The sequence below is a fragment of the Hippichthys cyanospilos genome, chromosome 1, assembly GCF_059441005.1.
Source record: "Hippichthys cyanospilos isolate Australia breed blue-spotted pipefish chromosome 1, RoL_Hcya_1.0, whole genome shotgun sequence".
Taxonomy (NCBI): domain Eukaryota; kingdom Metazoa; phylum Chordata; class Actinopteri; order Syngnathiformes; family Syngnathidae; genus Hippichthys; species Hippichthys cyanospilos.
This window is the reverse complement of record NC_142369.1, coordinates 29,994,414-30,014,191: the sequence shown is the minus strand read 5'-3', so window position 1 is coordinate 30,014,191 and position 19,778 is coordinate 29,994,414. Positions and strand designations below refer to the sequence as shown.

General features: G+C 40.6%; 1 protein-coding gene across 2 annotated transcripts; it reads left to right on the top strand.

The window, feature by feature from the left end:
* Positions 1 to 808: 808 nt before the first annotated feature.
* Positions 809 to 19,271, top strand: LOC148430075 (poly [ADP-ribose] polymerase tankyrase-1-like). Of its 2 annotated transcripts, XM_088417327.1 has the most exons (28): positions 809 to 1,343; positions 1,746 to 1,970; positions 2,182 to 2,277; positions 2,442 to 2,478; positions 3,355 to 3,430; positions 8,221 to 8,241; positions 9,622 to 9,716; positions 9,798 to 9,864; positions 9,957 to 10,143; positions 10,230 to 10,351; positions 11,160 to 11,251; positions 11,350 to 11,428; positions 11,519 to 11,690; positions 11,782 to 11,861; positions 11,992 to 12,137; positions 12,254 to 12,419; positions 12,514 to 12,733; positions 13,551 to 13,660; positions 13,786 to 13,974; positions 14,727 to 14,973; positions 15,074 to 15,156; positions 15,479 to 15,599; positions 15,667 to 15,764; positions 16,369 to 16,443; positions 16,555 to 16,660; positions 17,384 to 17,570; positions 17,875 to 18,031; positions 18,119 to 19,271. In XM_088417327.1, the coding sequence occupies exons 1-28, from the start codon at positions 911 to 913 to the stop codon at positions 18,203 to 18,205; spliced, it is 3,774 nt and encodes a 1,257-aa protein (XP_088273453.1). In that variant the 5' UTR covers positions 809 to 910; the 3' UTR covers positions 18,206 to 19,271. The 2 variants fall into 2 exon arrangements, with proteins under 2 accessions (XP_088273453.1, XP_088273536.1); XM_088417410.1 differs by lacking the exon at positions 8,221 to 8,241.
* The last annotated feature ends 507 nt before the right edge of the window (positions 19,272 to 19,778 follow it).

Genomic DNA, 19,778 nt, shown 5'->3' with positions numbered 1-19,778 from the left:
GACCAACTACTCCGTTTTAACTCAACATTATTAGTGATGTTGTGTTTGTACTACTTTGGACTACTCTGAAGTTGCGGTTTTACATAACTAAATACCATGGTTTTATTTGTCTGGCCCACTTGTTAATAGATTTTCGTATGTGCGTCCTGCAAGCTAGAACGAGTTTGACACCCCGATTTAGAGTGTCCAATACACCTATCATGTATGTTTTTGGAATGTGTGAGGAAGCATGTCCCCCGCCTACTGCCCGTAAACAGTTCCACCGAGCCGCTCCTTCTTTGAACATAACTGACAATATTTATCTCAAAGGCATAAGAAAAAAAAATTGGAATTGTGATTTTTGAATTGTGAAAAAAATACTTTTTACTTTAATGTACATATCAGAGCTTGTACTTTTACTTGGAGATTTTAGGTTCAGCACTTTTACTTTTACTCAGGTCATTTTTGACATCGGGTAGTTTTACTCAAGTAAACAATCTGTGTACTTTGCCCATTGCTGCCCTCGAGTGGGTGGACCTCCGAGTTTAGACCCGACAGGCACAGATAAATTTGTGACAAACAGATTCAACAGTTAACAATTTGACGTATACATTTACAAACCATTAGTTACAAATGCACAATAGAAACCGTGGATATATTTGTTGAAAGAAAACATGAACATACTTGTGGCTACAAAAAACACGTAAAAATAAATCATAGTTGTATTTGTCGAATAATTTTCAGACAAATCTCATGAGTATGACGTAATAAACGCCTCATCTCCAAGTAAATGAATGTGTGGGGGGATACAGCGCCACAAGAGCGCAGTATAACGACGAGCAGGCAAATTCCCCGCGATTGCGAACCGGAAGCACGTCCGCTTTCACCGGAAAAGCGGGGCGGGGTTTATTGTTGCTTGCGGGCTGCTGTAATGGCGGTGTCTCGTCGCTCAGCAGCGCAGCAGCAACCGAATAGTTTGCAGTCTCCGCCGAGGAACAGCTCACTTTCGGGTGCTTCCTCGACCGCAGCGCCAATGGCAGCAATCAACTCTCCTCAAGAAAGCGATCGGGAAAGTAGCGGAGGGATTGAAGGTGCTCTGGCCTCTCCGGACTTGCCTGCTCCAGTGCTAGCGAGCAGCGCAAGCTCAAGCACGACAACCTCCGGAGGCAGCGGTGGCTCAAGCCCCGGCTCTGGGGCCACAAGCCCCACTGATGCCATCAGCGGAATCGGCGGAGCCTTCAGAGAGTTGTTCGAAGCGTGTCGCAACGGGGACGTGTCGAGAGTCAAACGGCTAGTTGACTCGGTGAACGTCAACGCTAAGGACATGGCTGGCCGAAAATCAACTCCTCTGCATTTCGCTGCGGGTATGTCCAGCCGGCTAAGCTAACAAGCTGTCGCCAGGCTGCTACATTGGTGCTATTTAATGATATTTTTGTGTCCATTCCGACGTGTTGTTCTCTACCCGATTGTCAGACCGTAGCCTTCTTAACCAGCTAATCCCAGATGAGTGCAAATGTATGTTGCTCCGTAGTGTAATCTGCTAAATGGCCTGCGGGCGATGGTTTTACGGTGTTTTTTTTGTTTGTTTGTTTTGATAAGATCCTATAAAAATACTCTGTTTTGTTGTTGTTGTTTTTTTGTTTTGTTTTTTTGTTTTTTTTTACTCTTAAGACGTTAAAGACATCCTACCCAATCTTTTAAATTACTATGAGCAATAATCCCCCGGTTCTCTGCAAGTAGTATCGCTTAAAATGATCTTCCTTCAGGTTTTGGTCGCAAAGATGTGGTGGAACATCTCCTACAGACAGGGGCAAATGTCCATGCCCGAGATGATGGAGGACTCATCCCCTTGCACAATGCCTGCTCTTTTGGCCACGCTGAGGTTGTTGGCCTCCTCTTGTGCCAGGGTGCAGACCCCAACGCTAGAGATAACTGGAATTACACTCCTCTGCATGAGGCAGCCATTAAAGGAAAGATAGACGTGTGCATAGGTAATCTTTTCCTTCTGACTTCTACGACAAACGGATATTTAACTTCATGCATTTTGCAAGTTATTTGCATGGTTGGCATGCTTAATAAGAGATTGAAGCAAACTGCCTTATCAAAATAAGTTTTAGTGTGTCGGTCAAAACTATCCACTGCCACAGTTGGGGAGAACATTACAAAGCACAATTTTATATTTCTTTTGTGTTTCTCATGCAGTGTTACTCCAGCACGGAGCTGATCCAAACATTCGAAACACAGATGGAAAATCAGCTTTGGATCTGGCTGATCCTTCCGCCAAGGCAGTGCTCACTGGTCAATACACATTCTTACTTTTGATCCAAAAAGTTTGTTGGATGTTGTGTTTTTTTTGTTTGTTTGTTTTTTGGGGGGGCACAAGGTGTGGCATTCTGATCAGTCAAAATATAGTGAGGGTGGTTTCATGCATTTATCTTATCTAATGATGTATTTCCAAATAGGTGAATACAAGAAGGATGAACTCCTGGAAGCAGCAAGGTGAGTCTTTCTTTTTACCCTCATTTTTTTTCCGCCATCCTAGCCGTATTAGGGCAGTGGGTGGGGGACAACACCTTGAACTGGTTGCCATCTAATTGCAGAACACACAAAGACAAGCAACCATTCACTCTCACAATCACATCTAAGATCAATTTTAAGTGTCCGACGGACAAGCTAGAGTGTCCACTATACCTTTCATGCATGCTTTTGGAATGTGTGAGGAAGTTGGAGTGTTCATAGGAATCTCACGCGGGCACAGGGAGACAGGCCGGAGTGAGCTATAATTGGACCCGGGACCCCTGAGCTGTGAGGGAGACGTGCTAACCACTTTAGTCACTGTGCTGCTGCTGCCGGAACAACTCATTTGAGTAAACCTATTTTGTTAAAATTCGATCGCAACTGCAACTGTCAGCCTGCATGAAAGTGTGCAAACTTTGAAAAGTAGCCCTTGCCAGCCCATTCCAGGCATTTATTTAATTGTCCGCTGCTATTTACCAACACTGACTCCAAGCACTGTGTTATACCATGTGGAGGTAGTTTATTAGAATCTTATAGCATCCTTAAGTAGCAATTAAACCTGATGTCGGGATAACAATAGTTTGTGAAGTCAAAATAAAACTAAAACCGGGCTCCTACAAGATTCCAGTCAGGACGTAGAGCCAATTCTGCTACCACGTTCTGCCAGGAATGTTTTCAGGAAAAAGCATTAAATTAAAAGCATGACATTGATATGGGATTTTTTTTTTTTTTAATCAAGGTGCTGAATGTTTTCTGACTTGTTTCACCCCTAATGATTAGTTTGAATTGTGAAATGAATGTTGTTTTTTTTTGTTGTTTTTTTCATTTTCTTCTAAAATTTTGCCATTATTTTCCTAGGAGTGGAAATGAAGAAAAACTGATGGCTCTTCTGACTCCATTGAATGTTAACTGCCATGCCAGTGATGGTCGCAAGGTAAATCAAATGCGGCTACATCAAATATTCACAAAGAGATATCATGAAATCACTGAGACAGTGTGCAGTGAATTGATGCAACCTGTATACAGTTTTTTTCTTTGAATGTATGCTCAGAAGCAGTACTGTAGAATTAGTTAGTTTTTCTTTTAAATGTTTTATTATTATTAAGAATTGGCATGTACTGATAACAGGTGACGCTTTTACGATCAGAAACTAAGGACACATAAAGTGTGTCTGACACATGCCCATATAAACGGAATTCTTGTAAATTCATGTATAGAGATTAGTGGCGCACATAGTTTTCAAAATTGGTTGGTGAAAATAATGCACATTCACAGAAAGGCTGCATGTTCATGGCACATTTCACCTTTACTGGAATTACTCACGTCAAGCGGAGGAGAGAAACTCTCCTAGACTAGAGCATGTGAGTCACGTGTATAAGAGACGAAATTGATCGTAATAATTTTGACTGCTTAAAAATAATGCACGTATGTATGTATGTATGTACAGTGATCCCTCGCTACGTCGCGCTTCGCCTATCGCACCCTTTGTGCATCGCGGATTTTTTGGGGGAGAGAAAAAAAATTATATTGCGGAAAGACGTGCCAGATAGGTAAGTTATCTATAAATGTACTTGTCAAGGCAAGTTATCTATAAATGCCATTGTTACTGGCACTCCTTGAAAGTCGAACTACTACTGCAGTACACATTACTTTAATCTTAAATGATTAAACCTTATACAGTGAATGTACTGGTATGCCCTCTCTTTTCCGTGTCTTCCGTGTGTAGTCACGTGCCTATACATTTAGCACTTCCTCAGACGTCCGACTAGAGCGAGTAACAAGAAGCATAACGAACATGATTAAAATGCAGACTTTACACTTTAAATTCCAAGCTTGCTTTCGTCTCTCCTGTAACCGCCTGTGTGCGCTCAGCTCAGCACACACGCACACGTTATGAACGTGCTAGTAAGCACATCGATTGACAGCTTGGTCCCTGGGATCCGTGACTCGTAGGAGAGAGCAAACGCCCACACCCGGTCTGTGTGCCTACTTAAGAGAGCAACGGAAAAATACACAGCTTTGGAAATCTGACTTTTACCTAGATTTCTTAGTAAAAAAAAAAAGGGGGTTAGGGGGGCTATAATCCCGTTGCGTCATCAAAAAACTAGCCACGAATGATCACACTTTTGCTGTGGCTCAGTCCACGGCCACAGCTAGGCCCCTGGATATACTCAGAGCCCCCGTCCATCCTTGCTCATTAATGACAATGTGAGTTATGTAATATATATCACTTTGAGAGCGACTTCAGATATGCACACGGCGACTTACTGTGTGCATGTCTGAGGTTGCTCACGGTCCAAAGCCTGCTCAAGGAGTTTGTGTGAATGCTCAGACACATTGAAAATTAGAGGGAACATTGGTCCCAAGGAAGTCAGAGGTAAATTCTTCGTCATTTGCAAAATGACAATGTAAACTAGCTCATTCTCGTGAATGATATGCAACCGAAGGCATGAGATGTGCATGCTTAGCTTTATGCAATAAAGGATGACTAAAAATTTTCGACCCTGTATGCTAGCTGAGGCCATGAGCGGTAAATCTTGTACCACATTTGGATGCACAGGGGACACAACTTTTTATTTGTATTTATGTATTTTGTAGGGGTGTTGCTTACAATTCTTTGGCACGAGGCAATTGAAGCGTGCAGCAGGGGGAATCCTCTCATTGTAACTTATACTCTTTGGCTGCCTTTACCAATTGTGCTCTCATGTCTCACTGGTTTAAAATCTTGATGTGACTCACAGTCTTTGGCTGCCTTAGCCAATTCCTACTTTGTTGCTACCTTCAAGGAGCATTATATCGTTCAAGGTAGGACACAAGCAGTTTTACTGACCTAAAGTCTGGGTCAAGGAGGCAACCAATCAAACTTTTCCACCCGTCCAACGAACGTGGATGTCTGGGAGATTTTTGGTTTTCGAAAACAAGCAAGCGAGACTGCTTCTCGTGTGTACTGCACTGGACTATAAGCTGCAGGTCATCAGATATTTATGCAAAAAGATGTTACACGGAAGTTTTTTTTTTTTTTAATTGTTAAAAAATAAATTACTTTCCAAAAGCAACATCCTCTCTTTAACATACTCAACATGCATATTTAGGCCAACATATTTATGCAAAAATGGATGGATTATTTTCAACATTACACTAACAAAGTACTGCAGAGTTAAATAGCAGTTCAAATTTAAAATCAATTCTTCGATAGCATATCCCTATGTATAGTTGCTAGATTATTTTAGTGGACATATAAACACATTGCAGATAATTCATACACACAATCATAAATATTTAAATACAATCATATATACCTTACATCAAATTTACTCATCACAAGCCTTTATACGCAATCTTTTTCAAAGTAGACACATTTTTTAAATATTTTTAATTATTTATTTTTAACACTCTTCTCAAGTTCACCCATTGATACACATCTTTTCAGTTCTGTTTCGTGGTTGTTCAATAAATTGACGCCTTGAACAGATACACACATTTCTTTGACTGGTGGATTGTCTCCTGGTGGTTAGTAAAAAAAAAAAAAAAATCAGATAAGTCTCATTGGACTATAAGCCGCAGAGCTCAAATCACGAGGAAGAAGTCGCGGCTTATATTTCCAAAAAATTTGGAATAATATATATACAGTGGTACCTCGGTACTCGACCGCCTCTGTACTCGACCAAATCGGTGCTCGACCAAAAAATTCAAGTAGAAAATGCATCGGACCTCAAACAGATTTTCAGTTCTCGAGTAGACGAGCCGACCCGAACGCGCTCCTCGGCCCTTCTCGGCCAGCGGGTAAGCGGCAGTTCAATTCAGACCGCCAGCGGAGTAAGCCGTACGCAGTTTGTTCGAGTATTTCTTCCCGGATTTAAACTTTTTTGTGTTGCTCTAGCCCTTAATAATGGCTCCAAAGAAAGACAGTGATAAGGGGAAGGCAAAGAGGAAAACAGTGAGGACCACTATTGAATTGAAGAAGGAAATTATAGCAAAATATGAAAGTGGTGTACGAGTGTCCAACCTCGCGTCGCAGTTACCTAGCGTAAACATGGAAGGGGATTCCCCTTCCAAGGAGTAACCCCCCCTCCCGATCTCTCCACATCCATTCCTTTATGCCATCAACCACTCTCCAAAACGTAAGTAAATTATACAAAATGGTTTATAATGCTTTATTTATCTTTATCATGTACTGCTTATGCACATTTACTTGTGCACACATACTTTCCATTATTTCTTATGGGAAAATTGGTTTCGGTGTTCGAACAAATCGGTGCTCGACCACCACCTCAGAACGGATTATGGTCGAGTACCGAGGTACCACTGTATATATATATATATATATATCAATGAATGAAATTCAACCACCTTGAAAGCAGTCTTGTTGCGTTTTGCAAACTTGTCTGATGTACAAAAGCCACATGGCCGCGTATGTAAGTGCAACTTTTCACTCCGTTGTTAACAAATGGAGTTTGACCGTCCTGGATCTGGAGATTGTATAAGCATTAAAAGTGCCTTTTTCCTATTGAAAGTCTCACCTTGAAGCCGTGATAAATGTTTCTGTCGCCTTCCCACTCAATAAATAATGACAGGAATAGCATTCAGTCATTGTCTTTTTATCCTTCCTGTTTTGCTCCTCGCTCTCTGAAGTGCGCATTTGACTTAAATGATCTATCCAGGGTCAAATATTCATTCAGTAAAGAAAGCAAATGGTCCATTAACAACGCAACACAAAACTTAAGCATGTCCATGAACTCAAACAAAACAAAATACAAAACATTATCTGCAAACTCCAAATTATTTTTTTTAAATGCTTACTGTGTAAATAAATGAAAATACTGTCTATACTGTTCTAAATAATATGCAGTGACTTGTGACTATATGTTGTGACTTGTGACTGATAACGCTCCCGAATTGCTCAGTGATGAACAAACTGGCACACGTTTCATGCTTTTCTCAAACTCTCAATTAGCTGCTCTTTTGAAGAAGTTCATCTTCATATCTTGTTTGTCATAAATGTACTGAGAAATAATATTTGTTTTCATCGGGTAACAGTTTTTCACAATTTGGCACTGAAATTTTCTTTGAAATGTCAATGTATCTTTTTTTGTTTTCATTTTATTTTATACTATAAAAGCGACACAATCAATAGCTGGCTTCAAAGAGTAGCAGTTGTCCACATGCTATTTTTGTGAGAAAAGCACTGTTCCTTACGAATCAACGCTTAATAAATGTAAAAACAGAAATCCTTCAAAAATGACACTTTGACTCCATTTCTTATTCTGTCTTCCAAAACTGACTGAAGTTGTATAACAATTCTTTGCGCATCGAGAGATTGAAGCAAAAATTATTTTCAGATGGATTAAATCAAATCGTTTCTCGAATCTGAGACCCCAAAATCGGAATAGAATGGTGAGGCAAAGATTCCTGCCCCTAATTTATAGTATATCACAAGCTTGTTTCATTCATTTGTCGCTTTTTATTTCTGTAGTTGTTCATTATGCCTGCAGGTACCAGTCCATTTAGATTTTATTTTTTCCGGCGTTCAACTAACGTATACCACAAAAAGCTAAAAAATATGAAGGGCACTCGCTCACACTCAAGCTCTTTAGTTTACATTTCATTTCATGTTTAGCAGATTACATAACTATTATTAATTTATCTGTAACACAATGCTGCCGTTTTGTAATTTTTTTTTTCGTTTTTTTTTTCTGTGTGACTCTGGCACCATTTGTCGATCAGTCAACATCTCAAAAAATGCTGGTAAGTTGATTTTAACAACCACCTGATTGCACTGCCGTGGTCTCTTATTTTATTATCCCCCCTCTTTTTAATCCATTGTTTTATTTGACCAAGAAACTGGCTTTCACTCGATTAATTGCACATCATGGGTGTGTGGATCACTCATGCATCACACCCTGATGCTCCTCTGTATGTGTGTGTTTGCGCATTTGTGTGTGCCGTGTGCATGTGTTGTGCGTGTGTGTTATGGATTGTGTCAGTGGTGACAACTCCATGTTTTGGGATTTGGAGAGGAGATCAGATTCTCACCGCCTGCTTTCTTCAGCCTTTGTTTTCTTACACACCATTGTTCTCCCAGCCTCCACTCAGAAACTGATTTGCCGTTTTATCTTATTTTTATTTTTTTTTTGACATGATATCTGACTCATGCATGCCCAAAGGCTCGCTCCTCTGCATTTTGTCAAGCATTTATGTCTGGTGAAATTTGTCCACTTCTCACGCTCCTGTTGAACTCGGTTGGTTTCTCGAGTACCAGGCTTTCCTCAGTCACCTCACACTGAACAGCAGCATGTTGTCACACAGAAGTTTTAGTTTGGATTTAGTTTGGTACTCTTTATTTTATTTTATTTTTAACAAAAAAAATGATCGTGCGCAGGAGCTGGGTTCAATGACTTTTCCAAGTGTGCCCCCCCCCAACTCAAGTCCCTGCATGAAAATTGTTTGAGAATGACTATTTGATTGCAACCATTGTCATTATTAGATATTATAGCGAAGCATTGTACTTGGATTTTGAGCATTGCTTTCACTAACTTTTATTGTTGGGTGTATAATAGTATGCTTCCTTAACAATGCATTCCATAGCCTCTGCATGCGCTCACAGTTGGATATGATATTTTATTTTGTGAAATCCAGATTAAGATGCACAAATGATTGCTAAAAAAGTACTTAATGGATGAAAAGGAGAAAGTCTTGATGTCATTATTATATTTATGTATTTGAGCCCAGTGGAAGCAGCCATTGTTCCCCCAGCTGTTATTGCTACCAGTCCGGTGTCAGAATGTCATTTTTAAAAGTTCATTCAGCTCTCTTCAGTAAATTTTCCATTTTGTACTAAAGAGACAGGTGATTTTAAAGTAATAAAAATAGCCACTGTTAGTTCTGACTTCATTGGAAAGGTGTTTTGCCCTCACTTCCACTTACTTGACGTCGTTTGCACCATTCATCTGCAGATCATCAAGCATAGCTGGCCGAATCACAATGGCTCTTGCTCCACTCAGCCGCTTGCTCTTATTTCCATCAAAGGCAGCATACAGTCAAGTGGCCAACCAGCCAAGGGTTTTGTTTCTTTTTTGTTTGTGTTTTGTATTTAATAGCTTTTTTTTTTTTTTAATGTTCTTTTAGTCGACACCACTCCACTTGGCTGCAGGTTACAACAGAGTCCGCATTGTTCAGCTCCTCCTCCAGCATGGAGCTGATGTTCATGCCAAGGACAAAGGGTAAGCGCTACAATCTGGACCTTCTTGAACACTTAAATGGACGGAATGACAGACAATAACTTGACAATGTTGTGATTGCAGCGGCCTGGTTCCACTTCACAATGCGTGTTCCTATGGTCACTTTGAGGTTACTGAGCTCCTGCTTAAGGTAAATTTTGGTTCATTGACATACATTTCAAAGTTCTTACGACGTAAAGACCATCCTATGTGCTCGTGTTTTCCCCACGCTTCCGCCTGCAGCACGGTGCTTGTGTCAATGCTATGGACTTGTGGCAGTTCACTCCTCTACATGAAGCAGCATCCAAGAACCGCGTGGAAGTTTGTTCCTTGTTGCTGAGCCACGGGGCTGATCCGACCCTACTCAACTGTCACAGCAAGAGTGCTGTGGACATGGCCCCCACTCCAGAGTTGAAAGAGAGGTTGACCTGTGAGTCCTCTAAATCGCAAAATACCTCCGTGATAAGTGATTTATTTATAACTTTGGTGTCTTAAATGTCTTTTCACTCAATGTAGACGAATTCAAAGGCCATTCACTGCTCCAGGCAGCTCGAGAGGCAGACTTGACCAAAGTGAAGAAGACCCTGGCTCTGGAAATCATCAGCTTCAAACATCCTCAAACCAATGAGACAGCTCTGGTCAGAACCAAGCCTGCTTCATACTTACATGTTATATTGCAGTGGTCCCCAACCACCGGTAGTCTATAGCCCATTTAGGACCAGGCAACATAATGAGACTTTTCAAAGGGAAAAAACATTGTGGAGCACATCTTCAACCTTCTCTCCACCCCCACCCCGTCATGTTGAATCATTTGAACAAGTAGCGCGCAAGTGATGAAGCAGAAAGCATAGAAAATTCAAGCACTTTTTGCACAAATCTGCCCACGTATACATTAGCCTGCAGTTTGGATACTCCTAAAGAGTAGTTCAGCCACCGCCTGGTGGCAGCAATCAATCTTGTCACCTTAATTTGATCATGCATATATGCAAGTAACAATTATGTTTGCGTTGTAGATAAGATCACAACTTGAATTTTTGGGTGGTTTTTACATTTGAAAATGTGTTACTCTGAAGGGGTCCATTTTTGTTTGTTTGTTCTTTTTTAATAAAAATGTTGAAATAATGTTTGAAATGGGGAAAAAAAGTTCTGTTAAATGTTAAAATGTTATGTTGAAGCTGGTTGTATTTGTTTTCAGTACCAAAGATTTTTAAAATGGCAATCTAAAAGCACTAATGCCTTAAAATCAGCCTTGTAAAAGCAGTAAGGTTTCGTTTCCACTTCGCCTCCCTTAACCGATGCGCGACATAAAGACTGGAGTCCACTGCTTTACGATGGATAGTCCACTACAATCATTAATTAACTTTAATGCTTTTTGAGGAATGAATTCTAACCATCATTCATTGTAAAATGGCCCTTGTACTCATTTAATATTTTATTCACTTTAAGCATTGTGCAGTGGCCTCCCCCCACCCTAAAAGGAAGCAAGTGACTGAGTTGCTGCTGCGCAAAGGGGCCAACATTAATGAAAAGAATAAAGAGTAAGTCAACAATCTGTTTTAACATTTTAAGTTTTGCTGTTTTAAGTACAGATATGGTAAAGGTTACAAAATCCTACCTTCTCGGTTGTGTTTCACAGTTTTATGACTCCTTTGCACGTTGCTGCTGAGAGAGCTCACAATGATATTCTGGAGGTGTTGCAGAAACACGGAGCAAAGGTTTGTTATCTTTCCATGAACCTTTGCTGTGACCTCTCATGATACTGGAAAGCATATTTGACCCCCACCCTCCACCTCGTCCTACATCAGGTGAATGCTGTGGACACACTTGGCCAGACTGCTCTGCACCGGGCTGCGCTGGCTGGTCACATCCAAACATGTAAGCTGCTGCTAAGCTACGGAGCCGACCCCTCCATTGTGTCACTGCAGGGTTTTACGGCTGCACAGATGGGAAATGAAGCCATACAACAGATTCTCAATGGTAATCACATTTTGTTGGTTGTTGAGTGAGTCAGGAAAAAAAAACGAAACCGCTTCTGGTCTTTCAAATCTGCTGTTGAATTTTCTTACAGAAAATGTTCCCACACGAAACTCTGATGTAGACTACAGATTTCTTGAGGCAGCCAAAGCGGGAGATCTGGACACCGTGCAAGTGAGTTGGTTCCATAATGCGCTGTTAATGATTTTTTTTTTTTTTTTTTGCACACACACACACACACACACACAAACTATCACTTAAAAAATTACAGTATATTAATTGTTGTAATGTGTCTATATGGCAGCAACTGTGCACACCTCAAAACGTAAACTGTCGGGATCTGGAGGGCCGCCACTCCACTCCTCTTCATTTTGCTGCTGGTTACAACCGAGTGGCTGTGGTGGAATACCTGCTTCATCATGGAGCTGATGTCCATGCTAAGGACAAAGGGTGCATTTCTTTACACTCTTCATTTCTTCCCTCACTTGTCACAAATAAAAAAATCCAATAGACTACCTTTCTGGAGAATAGAGTTTGACTTTTTTTTTTTTTTACTCCCCCACCAGCGGCTTGGTCCCTCTTCACAACGCATGCTCGTACGGCCACTACGAAGTTGCTGAGTTGCTGGTGAGACACGGAGCGTCAGTCAATGTCGCCGACTTGTGGAAATTCACCCCACTCCACGAGGCAGCAGCCAAGGGCAAATATGAGATTTGCAAACTGCTGCTCAAAGTAAGAGCCCTTTCAGTCATTACTAAATTGTTAGAAACTTAACAGTATTTATATTTATAAACATGATTACTATTTGAATTTCCTTTATATACAGCATGGAGCAGATCCATCCAAGAAGAACCGCGATGGCAACATGCCACTCGACATGGTGAAGGATGGGGACACTGATATCCAGGACCTTCTGAGGGGGGATGCTGCCCTGCTGGATGCTGCTAAAAAGGGTTGTCTAGCACGTGTCCAAAAACTTTGTTCCCCAGAGAACATCAACTGTAGAGACACCCAGGGTCGCAATTCTACTCCACTTCATCTTGCAGGTATGTGGGATTGGCCACATTAGCGTGATTCAAATGCATACTTGAAGTAGCCTTGCATTAAAAAAAAAAAGACTGATACAATTACTATTCAACTCTAAAGTACTGATACTGATAGCGCCAGAATTTACATTTATACATAACATTTCCCATTAAAAAGCAATGCCAGATCATTTAGAAAGACCTGTCAATTCAGCATTTTTTCTCGGTCATAAAATTAATGGTAAATTTTTTATTATTTTAAAACATAATTTCTAGATTTAGATTGTAAGACTGTTTCAAGGAAACGACCAGTATTGGCTGCTATTGCGAGTATTGATACTTTAAAATAAAGCTCATTCGAGGACCGATACTGATACTTCATATTTGCATGCCCAGTTTTGGAGGAAAATACCAGCCGCTATCAGCTAGAAAGGACCAATCTGTCGTTTATAGTGAAAATGACACTCCCTTTGTTTTGAATTTGGAAAACACATTTTTACTCTTAAGGGAGAAGCTGTATTGTTAAAACGTATTAGGGAAAATCAGAACACAACAAACTGCACTTGTTAGTATGTGTAGTAAGAATTTATGTGGACACCACATCAAAAATGTTCGTCTCCTGATTTTTTTTTTTGGCATGACCTCATTGTTCACAGCAGACATTGCAAGAACCTTGATGAATGCAACAATTTGGTTTAAAAAAAAAAAAAAAAGGAAGGGTCAAACATTCATCCTGATCGTGTGCACGGCTGATCTGCAATGAAGCGTATGCATAATGTTTCCTCTCACTGTTGCGGTGCTTGTTAAAATGTTCTTTTGATTCTCATTTTCTCCTTAGCTGGCTACAACAACCTTGAAGTGGCTGAGTATCTGCTGGAACATGGGGCAGATGTCAACGCTCAAGACAAAGGAGGCCTTATCCCTCTTCATAATGCTGCTTCCTATGGCGTGAGTCTCAATCCACCAAACTCTTAAAGCATTTAGCTGCTACAATGCCCGTCATTTAAAAAAAACAAAAAAGACTTTGGGCGATTAAAAACTGGGATTTTCTGTCCTGATGTCTTCCCTTACAGCACGTTGACATTGCTGCTTTGCTCATCAAGTACAATACATGTGTGAATGCCACAGACAAATGGGCTTTCACACCCCTGCATGAGGCAGCCCAGAAGGGTCGCACACAGCTCTGTGCCTTGCTGCTGGCTCATGGGGCTGATCCAACCATGAAGAATCAGGAGGGCCAGACAGCCCTGGACTTGGCTACGGTAACTTCACCTAAGGCTACGTTCACGCTGCGGCCAGAAGTGACCCATTTTTTATTTCTTTTTATTTATTTATTTATTTATTTTTTGCCCTATGTGACCCGTATCTGATTTTTTTCATGGCTGTGTGACTGACACATATGGTTTTTTTTTTTGTTTGTTTTGTTTTTTTCTCTTTCCCCCTCAAACGTGATTCAGGCCACTCAAACGTGATTCAGGCCACTTTGGGTATGTGGTCCCTAAATCCAATCCATTTCCGATCTTTTGTCACGTGACTTCAGTCTGAATGGCCAGGTCGCATTCGTCCGACTCTCATCCAACAAACAAGAAACAAATGTCACAATTGTGCACTCAAAAAGGCAGGAGCAGAATGCAAAAAAAAAAAAAAACAACAACAACAATAGTGGACAAGGTGAAGACAACTTAATAATGAGAAAGCCCGGCCGCATTTTGTCCCATTCTTCCTCCCCCTCGCTCGGAGTGAGCGAACAAGACGTTGCCGGCTCTGCTCAAAATGCCATGGCCAGAACCCTCACCTTTCCCCTCCTCAATTTCCTTCTTAACATTGTCATAACATTCCAGTATGACAGGCATTTCAATATCAGCAGGTACTTTCGTAAGCACGACCAAGAAGTATGCCCGCTGTCTGTGATGTCACATTATGAACGCATCTTATCTTCATCTTGTCTTTTGTGTTATACGTGATCTGATTTCTGCTCCTCATACTCCAATCCTTTGTGTCATTGGACCTTTAGGCGGACGACATCCGGGCCCTTCTTATGGATGCCATGCCCCCAGATGCTCTCCCAATCTGCTTTAAGCCACAGGCCACAGTGGTCAGCGCCTCCGTCATCTCCCCGGCCTCCACACCATCCTGCTTATCAGCCGCCAGCAGCATCGACAACCTGGCGGGACCGCTGAATGATTTGGCCGGCGGCGCTGCAGCCGGGAGCTCAGGAGTAGCGGACGGAGCCGCTGGCGCAGACCGCAAAGAAGGAGAATGTAAGATCATTAAATCTCCTTCTCCTTAAACCTGGTCCTCGCTAATTTCTCTCCAAGTTGGTCAGCAACTTCTTTGATTTATTTCTTTTCTTCCTAATAGTGACAGTGCTTGACATGAACATCAGTCAATTTCTGAAGAGTTTGGGCCTGGAGCACTTAAGGGACATTTTTGAAAGGGAGCAGGTGAGTGAGTGGTAAAGACAGTATCAATAATTTTAAATAAAGAATGTGCGAGCACCAATCATCATTTTCTAGGAGAGGGTGCGTTTTGTAGAGCAGATGTACTAGTGGTTGCTGTCACTACTCAAGAGTTGAGTGCTTGTACCGGTATCGGCCTGAAAATTTCATATCAAACATTCCTAATATTCCAAACTCCTATTGCATCATACTATTTGTCGAATTGACGGATCAGTGTAGTGCATTTGTTGGCGAAGTCGATCTTTAGGTACACGTATTTAACAAAAGCGGTAGTTGACACTTATTACAACCTCCTGATTTATTACAGATCTCGTTAGATGTCCTTGTTGACATGGGTCACGAGGAGCTGAAGGAAATTGGAATCAATGCCTATGGGCACCGCCACAAACTTATCAAGGGTGTAGAGCGGCTGCTCGGTGGTCAGCAAGGTGAGAAGATCTATTTGAAGTACTTTGTTCTCTTGAGCACTTTAACAGCTTTTTGTCTTGATCACAGGTGCCAATCCATATTTGACATTCCATTGTGCCAACCAGGGAACCATCCTCATAGACCTCGCCCCAGATGACAAGGAGTATCAGTCGGTGGAGGAGGAGGTAAGTTGTGCTCGCTGATGTTCAATTATGCAGTACTCTGCGCTGTCCAAAAACTGCTCAGTATTTGATGATGTGAACTGCATGCTCATTCCAAAGCTAAACAATTGAACAAATGCCTGAATCCGCACTTTCATCACCAACATGTAATGGCCAATGCTTCCATATTTTTGATCCTTTTCTAAGACCCTTTATATTGCATATAATCCTGCTAACAGTGAGAAGTGTCTCCTTGGCTGAGCTGACTGTGACTGTCCAATTGTCATTTACACTGTCAGTATGTTGGGTTTTTTTGTTTGTTTGTTTGTTTTTTGCATATAGTAAAGTCATGGAAACGTCTTCAATCTCTTGTTCATTTTAATGTCTCATACCACTTAAGGTATTTTAGTTTAACTGAGTGGTTAACCCTTCAACACTGTATATGACGAAATATATGACGAAATATGACTGCATATGACGAAAGAATTGAAGGCAGATCTGTTGTGTTTTAATGCTCAAGTATACATTTTCAAAGCACAGTTAGGTGGATAAAAGAGTTGCATTTTTCTACTCTGTTCCACACATTTGCTTTTGAAATGGCATTAAACATGTTTTTATTGTTTCTCAGATGCAGAGCACCATCAGGGAACACAGAGATGGAGGCAATGCGGGCGGCGTATTCAGCAGATACAACATCATCAAGGTCTCAAGTCTTTATATTTTTCACAGCATATTTGTTTGCTTTCAACTTTGTGTGAAAGGAGTTTCTACACATGAAGGTGGCGATTTACATAATTCACATTTGACCCAACAGATCCAAAAAGTAGTAAACAAGAAGTTGAGGGAGCGTTACACACACAGGCAGAAGGAGATCGCGGATGAGAACCACAACCACCACAATGAGCGCATGCTGTTTCACGGTACGCACGGCTCCATTGTAACATATATGGAATGTGTATATGTATGTGTGTATTGTATGTATGTATGTATGTGTATATATATATATATATATATATATATATATATATATATATATATATATATATATATATATAAAGATTACTTGATTTTGTTTGTTTCTTTTTTTATGAACTCAAAGCTAAAATATTTTTGTTAATTTGAACTACTGCTGTCTTACAACCAGATCACAAGTTGTATTTAGGTAATATTATTGGAATTTAACTCAGACTAACTCAGAAAAACAAATTAGACTTAGGTGCGTAAAAATTTGATCTGTTTCCAGCCCGCTGGGCTGTTTAGGGTTATCTAGCGAGGGGGGGAAAGTAGACGTTAGTTTTACATCCATATGCAAACAATCTGTCTTATCACTCAAGAGCAACTTGTAAGTCCAAGGGATGACCCAGTCATCACATCTGGTACTAACATAGCGCAGCGGAATCAAATTAGCCAAATACTTTATTTCATATGTCGAGTTTTGAGTTTCGAGACTAGAACACATGTAGTCCCTGATGTTTGTCAAACTACAGTATTAAGCTGGGATTTATCTTTATCTTTTATGGGCTGCCCATGGTGATGAAACACAATGTTTACTGAATGTATGCTTTTAATCTGAATCTTTTCCACGAAATGGCCCTGGAAAGCTATGTTGTGTGTCATCTCGCCAACTGCTTTCCTTCCATCAGGTTCCCCATTCATCAACGCCATCATCCACAAAGGCTTTGATGAGCGTCACGCCTACATTGGAGGAATGTTCGGGGCAGGCATTTACTTTGCTGAGAACTCCTCCAAGAGCAATCAGTACGTTTACGGCATCGGCGGAGGCACGGGCTGTCCCACGCACAAGGACCGCTCCTGCTACCTGTGCCACAGGTGAGCTAAGCATCCAAAATAGTCAGCGTTTTGAGCGTATATCTCCTTAACTTGCTGAAACCCTATGTTCACTAGAGACAGTATTTTCATTCATTTACATGTATGTGAGTTATATGTGTTTGTGAATAATTTGGAGTTTACATACATTGTTTTGTGTTTGATCTTCTTTTCCTCTATTTTGTGGACATGCTAAGGTTTTGTGGTGGTTTGATGACAGACCATTTACTTCCTGTTCTGTATGAGTATTTAATGAGTTCTATATGAGGTCATTGTGCAAAACGTTCTGTTGCTCTGCTACTTCCAGGCAGATGTTGTTCTGCCGGGTGACTCTAGGAAAGTCCTTCCTCCAATTCAGTGCCATGAAAATGGCGCACGCGCCCCCAGGACACCACTCAGTGATTGGACGGCCGAGCGTTAACGGCTTGGCTTACGCAGAATATGTGATTTACAGAGGAGAGCAGGTACATTTTGAATTCAGAAACAGCACAAAGACGACACAACGCCCATAATGCCCCCCCTAATTTTCTTTTCTTTTCCCTTCCTCTCAGGCCTTCCCAGAGTACCTTATCACCTACCAGATCTTAAAACCAGAGAGTGCAGCCCAGTCTGCAGCAGGAGCTGAACAGAAGTCATAGTTGGCCCCATACTGACTCGATGCAATTTCCTCCTTTTACGCGACACATTTCCAGTTTTCCCTCCAGTGGATGACCAGTACGTAGAGAGCAGATATGCTGTGTAATACTCTTATTGTCTCGTTTGACTTCTTGTGCATCAGTTGCATGTTAACACAGGAGCATGTAAGGCCCTTTAGTGTATGGGTTGCTTCTCTAGTTAGTTTGTCACTCTCTGGCCTAAGGACTGTGGAGAATCATATCACGTTACACACACAAACAGCTTTACATACATATATACATGCATACATATAGATATATACATGCATACATATAAGTACAAATTTAGCGGACTGATTGCACCCATGTTACGGAATCATGCTAATTATATAATATATATATATATATATATATATATATAATATATATATATATATATATATATTTATATATATATATATATATATAAAGTACAAATTTAGCGGTCTGTGATTGCACCCATGTTATGGAATCATGCTATACAAGCTATTGAATGCAAACACTATCAATAGTAATAATTGTCCCATATTGTTGACTATGAAGTTCCAGGCGAACACTGCAGCTTTGAGTGTTTGGTCATTTGCACAAGCCGTCGGGAAGGATGCGACTTTGAATCAGCGTTACAATTTATTTCTGACTGAGAGTATGCTCACTCAGTAATACAGTTTAATTGCAATGCACAACACCCCAGTAATATAAGGGATATTCTACACATATGAATGCTGTACATTTAAAGCATTGTGTATGACAGAATAGCTTAGTATATTTGTGATGTTTTAAAATCTGATTGCCAGTGAACTCGTCAAAGCATCCCTATTGGCACCATAGTTCTTTTATGCATATGAATTTGCACTTTTACATAGAAACCTATTTAAGTTATTTTGAATTTAAAAAGAAAAGTTTCTGGAAAAACATATTTGTAAATGTTGTGTAAATTGTTGTTTATAACTTGCTGTATACCAGTATCTTCAGTTGAATATAAAAAGGTATGTGTCATTTTTCTTTTATGCCCCCCCCCCCTTTTTTTTAAATAAATGTCACTAACAGTTCACTTCACTTATCTTTTCTTTTAGTTTAAAATTGCCAATCCATTTGGCTGCAAAGCAAATATAGTTGATTGTGATTCTCTGGCGAATATGTTTGTGAATTACTGTTACATTAACAGTTGATGCAAGTTTGTCTTCAGAGTAATGACATCTATTAAAAAGAAAGTGAACAACACTCCATCCCAGGATGAAATATTTATTTAACCCCACAAGTTTTCAGGAATTCAAATGGCCTCTGAATCATTTTTATTCCTGTTATATACAAATCGATCCATCATCCCGAGTACAGGTCCAACCGAGTAGTATGAGAAACATCCTCACACTGTATGTTGCTTTGCCGTCTTGATAGTGTCTTGCGAGTGTTTGTGGTCATCTAAAAAGTTGGCAGAAAATGAAACCCTTACAGCAGTGGTGTCAAACACATTTTTATTTTGGGCTGCATTATAGTGATAGTTTCTTTCAGAGGGCCAGAATGACTGTGAATTCAAATACATTTTAAGTGTGTTGATCAC